The 13211-nt window shown below is 39.9% G+C and overlaps 1 protein-coding gene across 1 annotated transcript in view; it reads right to left on the bottom strand.

Annotated features, from left to right (window-relative positions):
* The window catches only part of LOC136881098 (sodium-coupled monocarboxylate transporter 2), a 286910-nt gene that overhangs the window by 152683 nt on the left and 121016 nt on the right, over positions 1-13211 (bottom strand). Inside the window, exon 5 of the mRNA XM_068229293.1 lies at positions 11442-11596. Coding sequence (XP_068085394.1) covers positions 11442-11596 — 155 coding nt within the window. The remainder of the gene's footprint in view (positions 1-11441; positions 11597-13211) is intronic.

Genomic DNA, 13211 nt, shown 5'->3' with positions numbered 1-13211 from the left:
GGATCCTTGTTCTCTGTGTCAGTTTTAATCTATAACATAAAAACATGGTTGAGAATGTCCTATATTAATGTATAAATTAATATAAAATAAATAATCAAAAGATTATTATTGTATATTATAGTATATTATACTTTATATCCACCATGGACCAAAATGAATACGGGAGATAGTGGGTTAGAACCCCACTGTTGGCAGCCATGAAGATGGTTTTCCATGGTTTCCCATTTTCACACCAGGAAAATGCTGGGGCTGTACCTTAATTAAGGCCACGGCCACTTCCTTCCCATTCCTAGGCCTTTCCTGTTCCATTGTCGCCATAAAACCTATATGTGTCGGTGTGACGTAAAACAATTAGAAAAACCATATATAAACATGCATTAATGATGATTAGGGGCTGCCTGGCTGAGGCCGTAAAGGTGTACTAGGTTCACCTGGAAGGACGTGGCTTCGATTCCATGTCAGGAAGTCGAAAAGTTTAAGAAACTAGATTTTCACTTCTGGGGCCTATTCCACAAAAGTATGGTCTTGTACATTACAAGTTACTAGTGCAACATGCCCTACGGTGCCTTTCTCTTCAATTTTGCCTCACGAATGGGTGAAAAATGTAATGCAACCTTTGGTGGCCTCGTAGTCCTAATTCTTACCAAGTTCCAGGTTGGACTGATAAAAAAAATAGGTATCACCATCGCGCTGTACTTCCTCATACTTCACCTCAAGTTGTAGTACTAATTTAATATGATGTTGCCCGTGCAATATTTCCACTTAAATGTTGCTAATTAACTATCCGAAATAGGGGATGGATATACCAATCAAGTGCGGTGGTTGCATGTCCATATTAAGTCAATATCTCAGGGTAAAAACATCTATGTATATTCAAAAATACTATTTACCTTCGCAAGTTCCGTTGAAGAGGTTGTATACTTCAATATGTTACTCATTTTCTCCAAAATCCTACCGTAGAATCAATATGAGCCTCTGAATATCATGATTCCGAAATACCAGTCTAAATATATCCTATAACTACTCTTCCTATCTCTACCTTTGAAAATAAACGCTAAAATAATCTTAAAACTAATTTATTAGCATGCCAATACTATAATTAACAAAATAATGATCATCTTTGGTAATAGAGGAAAATAAACTCGAATATCACATATTATCTTTCTTGACAACTCAAATTAATGAATTAACATAATTAAAATTGGGCAGGTATCTTTAATTCATCTGGGCAATTATTATTTTGCTGCGTGACCACATTTCATCATTTTATTTCATCATGGGGACAATTAGGATTTACTCTTTATTAAAGGAGGGAGTGGTCTTTCTTTCCTTTAGGTCTATTTGCAGTACTCTTTGGAATTGGTTTGGGAATTTGCGTATTGACTTGTTTATGGCATGAGATAAGTAACTCTTTCCAATTATGGCTTCAAAATGCCATTTTAAGTATCTAAAAGAAATTAATCCTAACCATAAATATTAATTCCAACATCCTTATATATTAAAAATGTGTGCCAAAAATAAAATTAAATATCTTCATTTACGAGTGCCATCTCCATGTTCTTCAACCGTCATAACCTGACAGAATCGTACCGATCAATTAATTATTATGTGTATTTTCAATTAAAATGGTTCCTTCTACTGCCTACTAATTTTACCATTTTCAGGTTAACGCGTGTTCCAATATTGTATATTCACTATGTGAGACAAATACATATTACTAGGCGACTATATCTCTTTCCCATATGCACTTCAAATACATGTAAATTACGATCAACCTATCTCCATATTTCATTTGAGTTCGACCAATTGACAATTTAACCTCACTGCTACACTTAATATTCACGTATCTAGGCCTTAATTCCACTGCTTGCTTCATTTTCAATCACAACATAACTGTAGCTAAGCATAAATTCGCACCTATTTCCTTCAATCATTTACTTACACAATACCTATTCAACATCTCAAATCTCCAACAACATATTATCATTTATGCTTTTAATTACTGCGATTCCTCCGCATACAATCAATATCTCTACTCAGCTTCTTCATAATGTCTACCACGTCGCAGTAAAACATTTCTTTTACCTTAATATCTACTCAAAATACCTCAAGCTGCTACTGTTTATTTCAACTCATCGTAAATATGGACGATATTGGCCTAGTTATTCAATCTGGTCATTGGGTAGCCTAGGTTTATTATTATTATACTGCACTTCACTTTCATATCTCAGCCTCGCCTAGCTTGAATACGACGTTCCCCTAAGCATATAGGTTCAAAAACATCAATTCTCTTCCCGATACTGCTCACATTAACCTCAGATCAAACTTATGAGCACGGCAGTATATTACTACACATAATAATACGTATCTGTGGTTATTTTCTCCGGCATATGCCTTAGAATTCACACCTTGGCACAAACAGGTCATATCTTTGGAACTTCAGCATTCCTACAATTATACTACACCAAATGAAATACTTTATAGTTAAATTTCTTATAATGTTACTTATCTCAGGCCATTCTATGTCCGACGTTGCTTTCTTCTTCCTCCTCACGGCATCTCGGAACGTCTAGCCTTGTGCTGGATTACGTCATGCTGGATCTCTAGGTCTTCAGGCTTGAGCTTACGATGATCTGGTCAGCCTTCCTCCATCGCTTTAGGCTAGCTCCATTTCGTGTCCAATTTCCATGCAACGAAAATATATTATTAAATTGATAGAATACATCTTAATTTTCAGTATATAGAGCTCTTCCAAGGACTTTGTCTAACTGTATTTATATTTCTTTTCCTCTATAGATACTGCTCAGATTCAATTTTATTTTCATAAACTGGTTCTTCCTTAGTTTTCTATGTTGTCTGAATAATGTTCATTAAATCTTATAAATGGGCTATACGTATAATTTGAGGAAAATTTGGCCGTTTGTTAAGTCAGTGTAGGCCTTATTTACGAATGCCGTATTCCGACACCTCTTCTTCCGTACAGTATTTGAAATGTATTGTGCGTGTTTCTCTGCCGTTTTTACGTATTTTCCGGTAGTTTGTTTCTGGATTCTTCCTTAGTATGGCTCCTATTATGGTTATATTGATTATGTCAGCTAATCTTCTGGTCAGGTAATTGCAATTCACAGTTCGTTTACGACGAAAATCTTCTTGCCAAAGTAGATAATAATAGAACGTTTTTCAATTTTTTTACGTACAATGGTTCATTTTTCATAGAGTTTCCTTTCCATCTCGCCAGGCACTGCCTCCTAATTGCGGTGAACTTGTCATAAAAAGTTATTCCGTGCATTCTCAACGTTTGAAGCTGATCTGCGCCATTTTTCTTCCGATCTATATTCATGTAAATTGACGTCAGTCGTAACGTAATGGTACACTAGTGTGGGTTATTGTAATGTATGGAGATGTACATTTCTGTTCCACAAAAGATTGATCTTGTATATTACCAGTGAATTGTTACAAGTTTTACAAGTGACGACATATCAATAAACATACTACGTCATAGCATGAATCAGCTGTTTATCTTCGTATTCCATTCGTTGAATTAGGTTATGTTTGCCTCATTTATCGTAATATCGTATTTTATGGTAACTTAAGCAGCACAGATTGAAAGTACTAATATTCCTGTGAATTTCTTAATGCTACGATGTTATTTTTCAGTTTATTTCTTTGATGATCGAAAATTACTCCGTTATTATCACCCATTATGTTCAGATGCCGCTAATAACGATATTCGGCCGCCAAACTTAATTGTTACAAAATTGCAAACTCTACATGAATTGTTAAAATGATGTCAAGAGAAACAAAGTTATTCATTTTGAAGGGAATAGAAGGTAGGAAAGATATTCGTTTCGGTAGATTCAGCGAGAGTCTGAAAAAACAAGACAAAATAAATGGTTGGATGGAAATATTTGACTTGGGAAAAGCTCATGGAGCTTTTGAGGGGAAACGTTGGACGTATGTAAGAGATATTCTGCTCATTAATGATTCCAGGAATGTCCTTCTTGGAGTATGTTTTTTCAATATTTTCAGGCCAACAAACAATTTGAGGAAATTTTATATCATTTATTGCAGCTACCACAGACCAAAGATTTTGCCATCCCAAGCATATCTGCAGTACCATGGTACTGACCACCATTTCCTAGCCAATGTAATGTTGTTAATAAATGTTGTTTAGCAGAGAGAGATTTATTTCTGTTCGTAGGATATTTTAACCTATGGCCAATATCTATGAAAAGTTCTTCCACTTGTATTGTGCTTAACCTAAAACGTTCATTGTATTCAAATACAGTGTTAAACTGGAAGTTTATTCTTTCCCTGTACAGACGATAGTTTTCATTTTCATCACCATCACTATCACTACTGCTAGACCACATATTTATTAAAATGTATCCAAAATAAGCGTATTTAAATAGCACTAGTACATTTATATATTATTGTCCTTTCACTGGTAGAGAATACTTCTCAATTCGCTAGTAAGTTACAAGCACTAGTACTTTCGTGGAACACGCCTATAAATATTCACTGGTAATTTGTAAGTATGGAGTAGTAAAGTACAACTGTAGAACATTCTTTTGTGGAACAGAAACTCTGGTATTTATACAAGTTACTAGAGAATTTAGTTGTAATGTACAAGACCATGGTCCTGAGGTTTACTCAGCCTTCGCCCAAAATGAGTACCGGGTTAATTCCTGGGTGGGGGCAAAGGCAGCTGGGCAATAAGTGTTGAGGTACGGATAGTGGAAGCCTTTACCTTCCATCCCTCCCAGGGCCTTCATGGCCTGTATGGAGATGAGCTAGCTTTATTAATGATGAGTACTTAGCCAAAAGTCTGGTTGAATTCTCAACAGATCAACATAGTGATAACCACGACCTGAATGTTCACCTTGTTTTCCATCATACTATTGTCTGCTGTCCATCTCACAACTTTGTCAAGGTCTTTTCCAGCTGCTCACAGTCCTGTCACATTTATAATTGTATACAGTATAATATCATCTGCAAAATGCCTTATCTCTGATTCCAGTTCTTTACTTATATCATTTATACGAAGCGTGTTTTTTAAGTAAGGTCCGTTCTGTTGTAGACACTAGTAGTTCGTGCACATATCGTAACGAGCACGTGTGTCGTGTACCGGCATGCCTCGAGAACAACTGTGCTCAGTTTCAGCTCTGTAGCTAACTTGTACGGTTCTGTTCTGAGCTTTAAAAATGTTTGAGATTATCAACTCGCCCGCTGCATGTGAGGTTCGGTCAGTGATACGGTTTTTGTCAGCAAGGAACCTGTCTGCTGCAGAAATTCATCGACAGATTTATTATGAGTGAAAGCAAAGTGCGTAAGTGGGTACAACAATTCAAAGATGCCGTGACATCGTCCATGATGAGGACGGCTCCGGTCGCTCTTCTTTGATTACAGATGATTTGGTGGCTTCAGTTGAAGCGAAGATTCGTGCGAACAAGTGCTTCACAATAACAGGTCTCTCAAATAAATTTCCTGACATGTCGAGATCAGTGCTTTACAACATTGTTTCTGAACACCTAAAGTTTAGGAAACTGTGCTCCCGTCGGGTCCTGAAACTCCTAACAGAGGACCACAAAAACTAAAGATTTGAGTGTGCGATGAAGTTCTTGACTCGTTATGACGAAGAAGGTGACGGCTTCTTGAGTCAGATCGTAACTGAAGACGAAACATGGGTTTCGCATATCACACCCGAATCGAAGCAACAGAGCATAGAATGGAGACACACACACTCGCCTGTAAAGGTGAAGGCCAAACAGACTCGGTCCCAGCGCAAAATCATGGCGCCGGTGATTTGAGATAGGCATGGTGTTTTGTTGGTCGACTTCATGCAACGAGGAACCACTATCAATGCAGAAGCATACTGCCAAACCCTGAGAAAGCTACGCAGAGCGATTCAAAACAAAAGACGCGGCATGCTCACAAAGGGAATTGTCCTTCTCCATGACAATGCAAGACCTCACACTGCAGGTCAGACCCGCGATTTATTGGACAGTTTTGGCTGGGAAGTTTTAGACCACCCACCCTACCGTCTTGATCTTGCACCGAGCGATTACCATCTATTCCTCCACCTCAAACATCACCTCAGTGGCAACAATTACAATGATGACGATGACGTGAAATCTATGAAGAGGGCATTTTAAAATTGGTTACGAGGTATGATAAGTGTTTGAACAAACTGGCAACTGTGTCGAAAAATAGAGTGAAGTATGTACTTTCTGAAAATAAATTTACTTTTTTAAATAACCTTTCGTTGTGTACTTATTTTCAAACGGACCTTTCTTAAAAAACATGCCTTATACACTGACTGACAGAGCAAATGCAACACCAAGAAGGAGTGGTCAGAACTTTATGCCAATTGCAGGGTAGACTGACGTCACTGAGGTATGCTCATGATGTGAAATGCGCCGCTGTGCTGCACACGTAGCGAACGATAAATGGGACACGGCGTTGGCGAATGGCCCACTTCGTACCGTGATTTCTCAGCCGACAGTCATTGTAGAACGTGTTGTCGTGTGCCACAGGACACGTGTATAGCTAAGAATGCCAGGCCGCCGTCAACGGAGGCATTTCCAGCAGACAGACGACTTTACGAGGGGTATGGTGATCGGGCTGAGAAGGGCAGGTTGGTCGCTTCGTCAAATCGCAGCTGATACCCATAGGGATGTGTCCACGGTGCAGCGCCTGTGACGAAGATGGTTGGCGCAGGGACATGTGGCACGTGCGAGGGGTCCAGGCGCACCCCGAGTGACGTCAGCACGCGAGGATCGGCGCATCGGCCGCCAAGCGGTGGCAGCCCCGCACGCCACGTCAACCGCCATTCTTCAGCATGTGCAAGACACCCTGGCTGTTCCAATATCGACCAGAACAATTTCCCGTCGATTGCTTGAAGGAGGCCTGCACTCCCGGCGCCCGCTCAGAAGACTACCATTGACTCCACAGCATAGACGTGCACGCCTGGCATGGTGCCGGGCTAGAGCGACTTGGATGAGGGAATGGCGGAACGTCGTGTTCTCCGATGAGTCACGCTTCTGTTCTGTCAGTGATAGTCACCGCAGACGAGTGTGGCGTAGGCGTGGAGAAAGGTCAAATCCGGCAGTAACTGTGGAGCGCCCTACCGCTAGACAACGCGGCATCATGGTTTGGGGCGCTATTGCGTATGATTCCACGTCACCTCTAGTGCGTATTCAAGGCACGTTAAATGCCAACCGCTACGTGCAGCATGTGCTGCGGCCGGTGGCACTCCCGTACCTTCAGGGGCTGCCCAATGCTCTGTTTCAGCAGGATAATGCCCGCCCACACACTGCTCGCATCTCCCAACAGGCTCTACGAGGTGTACAGATGCTTCCGTGGCCAGCGTACTCTCCGGATCTCTCACCAATCGAACACGTGTGGGATCTCATTGGACGCCGTTTGCAAACTCTGCCCCAGCCTCGTACGGACGACCAACTGTGGCAAATGGTTGACAGAGAATGGAGAACCATCCCTCAGGACACCATCCGCACTCTTATTGACTCTGTACCTCGACGTGTTTCTGCGTGCATCGCCGCTCGCGGTGGTCCTACATCCTACTGAGTCGATGCCGTGCGCATTGTGTAACCTGCATATCGGTTTGAAATAAACATCAATTATTCGTCCGTGCCGTCTCTGTTATTTCGCCAACTTTCATCCCTTTCAAACCACTCCTTCTTGGTGTTGCATTTGCTCTGTCAGTCAGTGTATATCATAAACTACAGAGATTCAGTCTTCCCATCAATAATTGCTTGGAACAGTAGTTTGATGGCACTGCTAGAGTGGCACAATCAGTGGCTTATGATCCAAGTTGCAAAAGCTGTTAACAAGTATGGTACATGTTCATTACTATCTGGCACATTCCATGAACCCATTGTTCATTTGCACATTGACTATAGAATCATTCTTAACACAGTATGTGTATTTATTATCTTTGGTAGAAGTCCACCTAAATTACCTACATTGTTCGGTCAGTCTCAAACAGAAGAGTTGATGACTCCTAACCTTTCTGTCTTGCAAGAAGGACTATCCTATTCCTTACACTGAATTCAGTTACGAATAATTATAATGAGCTGATGGCATTTAGGGCTTCAATATCACACACTTACAGATCAGGTGCTGGTGCAAAAGCAAACAGCTTTTTAGTACAATATCATTCATTTGACACTTTCTAATCACTTGAAATCACTTGTAAATGTTTTTAATTATGTTGATGCAGCCAATACCGCATTTTAGAATCGAACACTGTATTTGAAGAACGTTGTGTGTATTGTATTATGTCTGTGTTCAAGACTACAGTCTTCTTTAGGTGATGAATTCCTCAATCTGGTATGAAATAATACATAAATCAGCAACAGTGACATTGGCTGAGGCACAACTATCATATAACCAACACCCATCTTAATGTTTAGACACTGGATCTATGCCACATGTGCACTAGTCTCCTCAAGATGTACTGTATACAGTAAAGTATTTGACAAAATTATTGACAATATTGTGAGCTGTTTGGGTGACCACAGAGATGCTATTGCTGCAGATTTTCTTGTAAAACTTGAGAGATTTCTAATTGGTTGTTTCACTAACAATGATAAGGATCTGGGAGAAATTTCTATTATTTTATGGCGATGGCTTAGACAAGGAGAGGCTACTCTTACACTGGGACATGATGTTGGATATTACAAGTTCAGAACTGTACGGCATCACAGATTTTCAGACTGTTTCCAAGCCCCTTTGAAAATAAGCTTTTCTTTGTGACATGTTATCAGAACTTGTTAAAGTTCATGAGGCTAGTTCTTGCAGTACCTGTGTCTACCTCTATTGGTGAATGTTCATTGCCTTCTCTCTGTAGACTTAAATTCTACCCTAGGTCTACCACATAACTGGCACCTACCTTGATATTTGGACACTGGATTCATGCCACAGATGCAATCAACTCATGAATAACTGTTGTCGTCGTCGTCATCATCATCATCATCATCATCATCATCATCATCATCATCATCATAGAACACTTCCAGCATTCTGGGTAGGGTGGTGTTGAATGAGTCTTAATCATCGTTGTCTGTCGAGAAATGCCTTCTTCTCACCACTGACTCCCAATTCCCTCTCCACATCCTCTTTCATTTGGTATAGCCATCTCTTCCTAGGTCTTCCCATTGGCCTTCCTCCTTCAACCATTCTTGCTAGGCATGCATGTGGTATTCTTGTGCCAGGCATTAGCTTTACACGTCTATACCATGTTAATCTCCAAGTCCTTAGCTTCTCTTCTATTGAGTCCACTTCCAGTTCCATTCTGATGCCATTGTTCCTTACAGGGTCCTTGCATGTTGTATGGAGGATAGTTCATAGAAACTTCATTTCAAGTGCTTGCAATTCACTAACTTCTCTCTCTTTCAGTATACATGTTTCTATACTGTATGTGAGAACGGCTACAAAGTATGACTTATACAGAGTCATCTTGGTTCTCATGGGCATTTTGTTTTCCCAAAGTAGATGTCTTACAAGGTTGTAGAAGTTGGAACTGCTAACCACTCTGTTTACTATTTCTTTATCTGCAGTACCCCTGCTGGAAATAATACTCCTGAGGTATCTGAATACCTGTACACTGTGAATGTGTTCATTTTCAAGCTTTGTGTGACAGGTAGTATCTTTCCTACTAATTTTCAGTGCAACAGTTTTTGTTGCACTAACTTTTGTCTAATACTGTTTGAACTTCGCTACCCATTCATCCTGCCTAGTTTGTACCTCTACTTCTGTCTCTCCTCAGATGGCTACATTGTCAGGAAACACCAGTGTGTGTGTTCCACCTCGTTCTCTTTTCATATTTTTAAGAATACTGTTCATGACAGTAATGAATAGCAATGGTGAGAGTGTGCTCCCTTGTTGGACACCCTGCGTGGTATTAAACCATTCTGAATGGCCATCTCCAACATACAGCAGCTGATACAGTTGTAGTACATTTCCTGTGAGATATTCAGGCACTCCCAGTTTTCTAAGGCACTTCCATATGACTGGTCTAGGCACCTTATCATATGCCTTTTCTAGGTCTAAGAATACTACAGTTAGGTCTTTCCCTCTCTCCCAATGCTGTTCCATTAACATCTTTAGGGTGAAGATCAGGTCTGTTGTTCTTCTATTGGTTCTAAGTCCATGCTGTTCTTCTTCCAGGACAGGTTCTATCACTGCTCGCAGTCTGGTTTCTTAACTTTTTCCATTATTTTCAGACCATGGGAGAGAAGTGTGATACCCCCATAGTTGGAACACTTTCTTCTGCATCCCTTTTTTAAATAAAGGGATAATAATATATTTTGTCCAATCCTGTGGAACTGAATTTTCACAGCATTTTGCTCTCGCTGTTCTGTATAGCCACTGCTCTCCAGGTATACCTACTGCTTTAATCATGTCAGCAGTAACTTCATTGAGGTGAAGCTGAAGAATTGTACTGTAATAAATTTGACAAAATTGCTGACAATGTTGAGAGTAATGGCATGCGAATGATGTAGCTGTTATTCATTCCACAGAGAAGAAGCTCTCCATTAAATTTGGATGAACAGAAATGAAATTTTTTTTTGCTATGGGCTTTACGTCGCACCGACACAGATAGGTCTTATGGCGACTATGGGATGGGAAAGGCCTAGGAGTTGGAAGGAAGCGGCCGTGGCCTTAATTAAGGTACAGCCCCAGCATTTGCCTGGTGTGAAAATGGGAAACCACGGAAAACCATCTTCAGGGCTGCCGATAGTGGGATTCGAACCTACTTTCTCCCGGATGCAAGCTCACAGCCCCGCGCCTATACGCGCACGCCCAACTCGCCCGGTAATGAAATTATTATAATGATGAAAGACTTTATTATAATTTTCAGCATTGCCACTCATCATAAGATTATACGTTTTAACTTGATTGTGACATTTTTTCTATTTGTTTTACGTCGCACCGACACAGATAGGTCTTATGGCGACGATGAGATAGGAAAGGCCTAGCGATAGGAAGGAAGCGACCGTGGCCTTAATTAAGGTACAGCCCCAGCTTTGCCTGGTGTGAAAATGAGAAACCACGGAAAACCATCTTCAGGGCTGCCGACAGTGGGGTTCGAACCCACTATCTCCCGAATATTGGATACTGGCCGCACTGAAGCGACTGCAGCTATTGAGCTCGGTGTGACATTTTTGTTAAAAGGAGAACACCCCCAATAAATTTTACATGTAGTGCCTGTAATGAATTTTAAATCACGAGTAATCATGTTTTAAATTATCACATTATGACTAATGCTAAACCTATTGCAACTGTTCCTATTGTAGGGACATGACTGTTCGGTAACAGCATCCCTCTACTTCCAACTTAAAAAATATTCTCAAGCATTATTCTCAGCTTTGAGGTCATGCTAATTGTGACTAAATACAAAATTACTTACTACTTACTCAAAGAAGTGCATACGACCATGTTCCACTGATTTTTCTATCAGTGGCTGCACATCTTTCAGTGTGATCCAACCCTGGATGATGATGGCCAAGCTACAGCCCACCATGGCAAGCGCTTGTATGACGTCAGCTATAATGGCAGCCTTCAAACCTCCCTGGAAGTTAGCACCAAACATAGTAATAAATACTAATTTGTCATTCATACATGTATTTATAAACATCAGTAAGAAAGTTATTACCCTGAAAGCCAAGTGATTTTTAGTATTTGATAAATACATTACAATAATGAATGCAGTAATATAACATATTAAAGGATGAATCTGATTTTGTGAAATTAATGTTTTCAAAGGTATATTCTAAGTTGTTCAATTGAGAACATGAAAAGGAAAACACAGTAGGATAAACACTAACACAGGTCAGTCTGGGAAGAGAGATACATAGAAAGAGGTGACGGAGACAAACAAGAAAACAATGTTTACACTTACTACAAAACTTTATTGTTTGTATAGCACAGCACTTTAATGTTTGTATTGTTTGCTCTTTAGTATTAGTGTTGTTTGTCTTTTGATTGGCCATCTTGAAGGTTACCTTTGTGTGTAGCTTTAAAAATTTTGTATCTTGACCTCCAATTGGTTATCTAGGATGTAATTTTCATGTGTAACGTTGCAAGTGCGTGTTCTTGAATTTACATGGTCCGCTCTTTGCACACGGTTTGAAAATTTGAACTCCAGACCTCTGACTGGCTAACAATGACATCATCTATCTTCTTCATTTATTTAAATTCAACTTAATTTGACACCTGATCCTTCTATAAAGCATGTTTCCTATTTAAATACTGAGTGACTTCACCGTGCTGTTAGGGTCACTCAGCTGTGGCTTGCATTTAGAAGATAGTGGGTTCGAACCCCATGTCGGCAGCACTGAAGATGGTTTTCTGTGGTTTCCCATTTTCACACCAGGCAAATGCTGGTGTTGTACCTTAATTAAGGCTATTGCTGCTTCCCTCTCACTCCTAAGCCTTTGCTATCCCCTTGTTACCATAAGACCTATCTGTGTTGGTGTGACATAAAACAAATTGTAATTGTAAATTGTAAATCTTATTTAAATTGTGATTTCTTATCCATATTTATCATCATTATTACTAATGTAAAAATAAAAGTTCTGTTTCAAGTCTGTTGCTCAAGCTCATTGGTCACATCACCCACTCTTAGCCAGCCAGCCAACCTTGTTGTGCATCACTTTCTATCTGCCAGCCAGCCTCGTCGTGCACTGCTCTTAGCAGTCTTGTGATCGTTGCCCGATCCAAGTCCTTTCATTTTATTCTGCATCACTGTGCAAACATCAGCTAGCAACATCAGGATTTCTAAAAAGTTTTTTAATCAGCAAATCAACCATGTGTAAATAAGCTGACTATTAATTTGCTACATGGAACATCAGGAATCTTATCAGGGATTTCACAATTTTACAACTGACCTCCAAATCAGTTTAGATCTTCCAAGCTAATTAATTCAAAAATTTCCAGTGTTAAAGACCATCAAAAACTTCATCCACATGTTTACTTCAAGTTGCATAACTTGACATTCTCCAGCATAAATTTATTTTTTGTGAGTGTTTGGACAAATGAACTTTTTCATTTGCTAACTTCAAGTGAACTTTTGCCATTTTCACAGTATTGTTGGCTTCTTGCCTTTACATATAAAAATTCAGCATGGATGGTGACTGCCTACAACTTAAGTTATGGCATAAAGGCACCAAATGGCAGTGCGCCCC

The sequence above is a fragment of the Anabrus simplex genome, chromosome 1 (genome assembly GCF_040414725.1).
Source record: "Anabrus simplex isolate iqAnaSimp1 chromosome 1, ASM4041472v1, whole genome shotgun sequence".
Classification (NCBI taxonomy): Eukaryota; Metazoa; Arthropoda; class Insecta; order Orthoptera; family Tettigoniidae; genus Anabrus; species Anabrus simplex.
The sequence above is the reverse complement of the archived record's forward strand: the minus strand, read 5'-3'. Positions and strand labels throughout refer to the sequence as shown.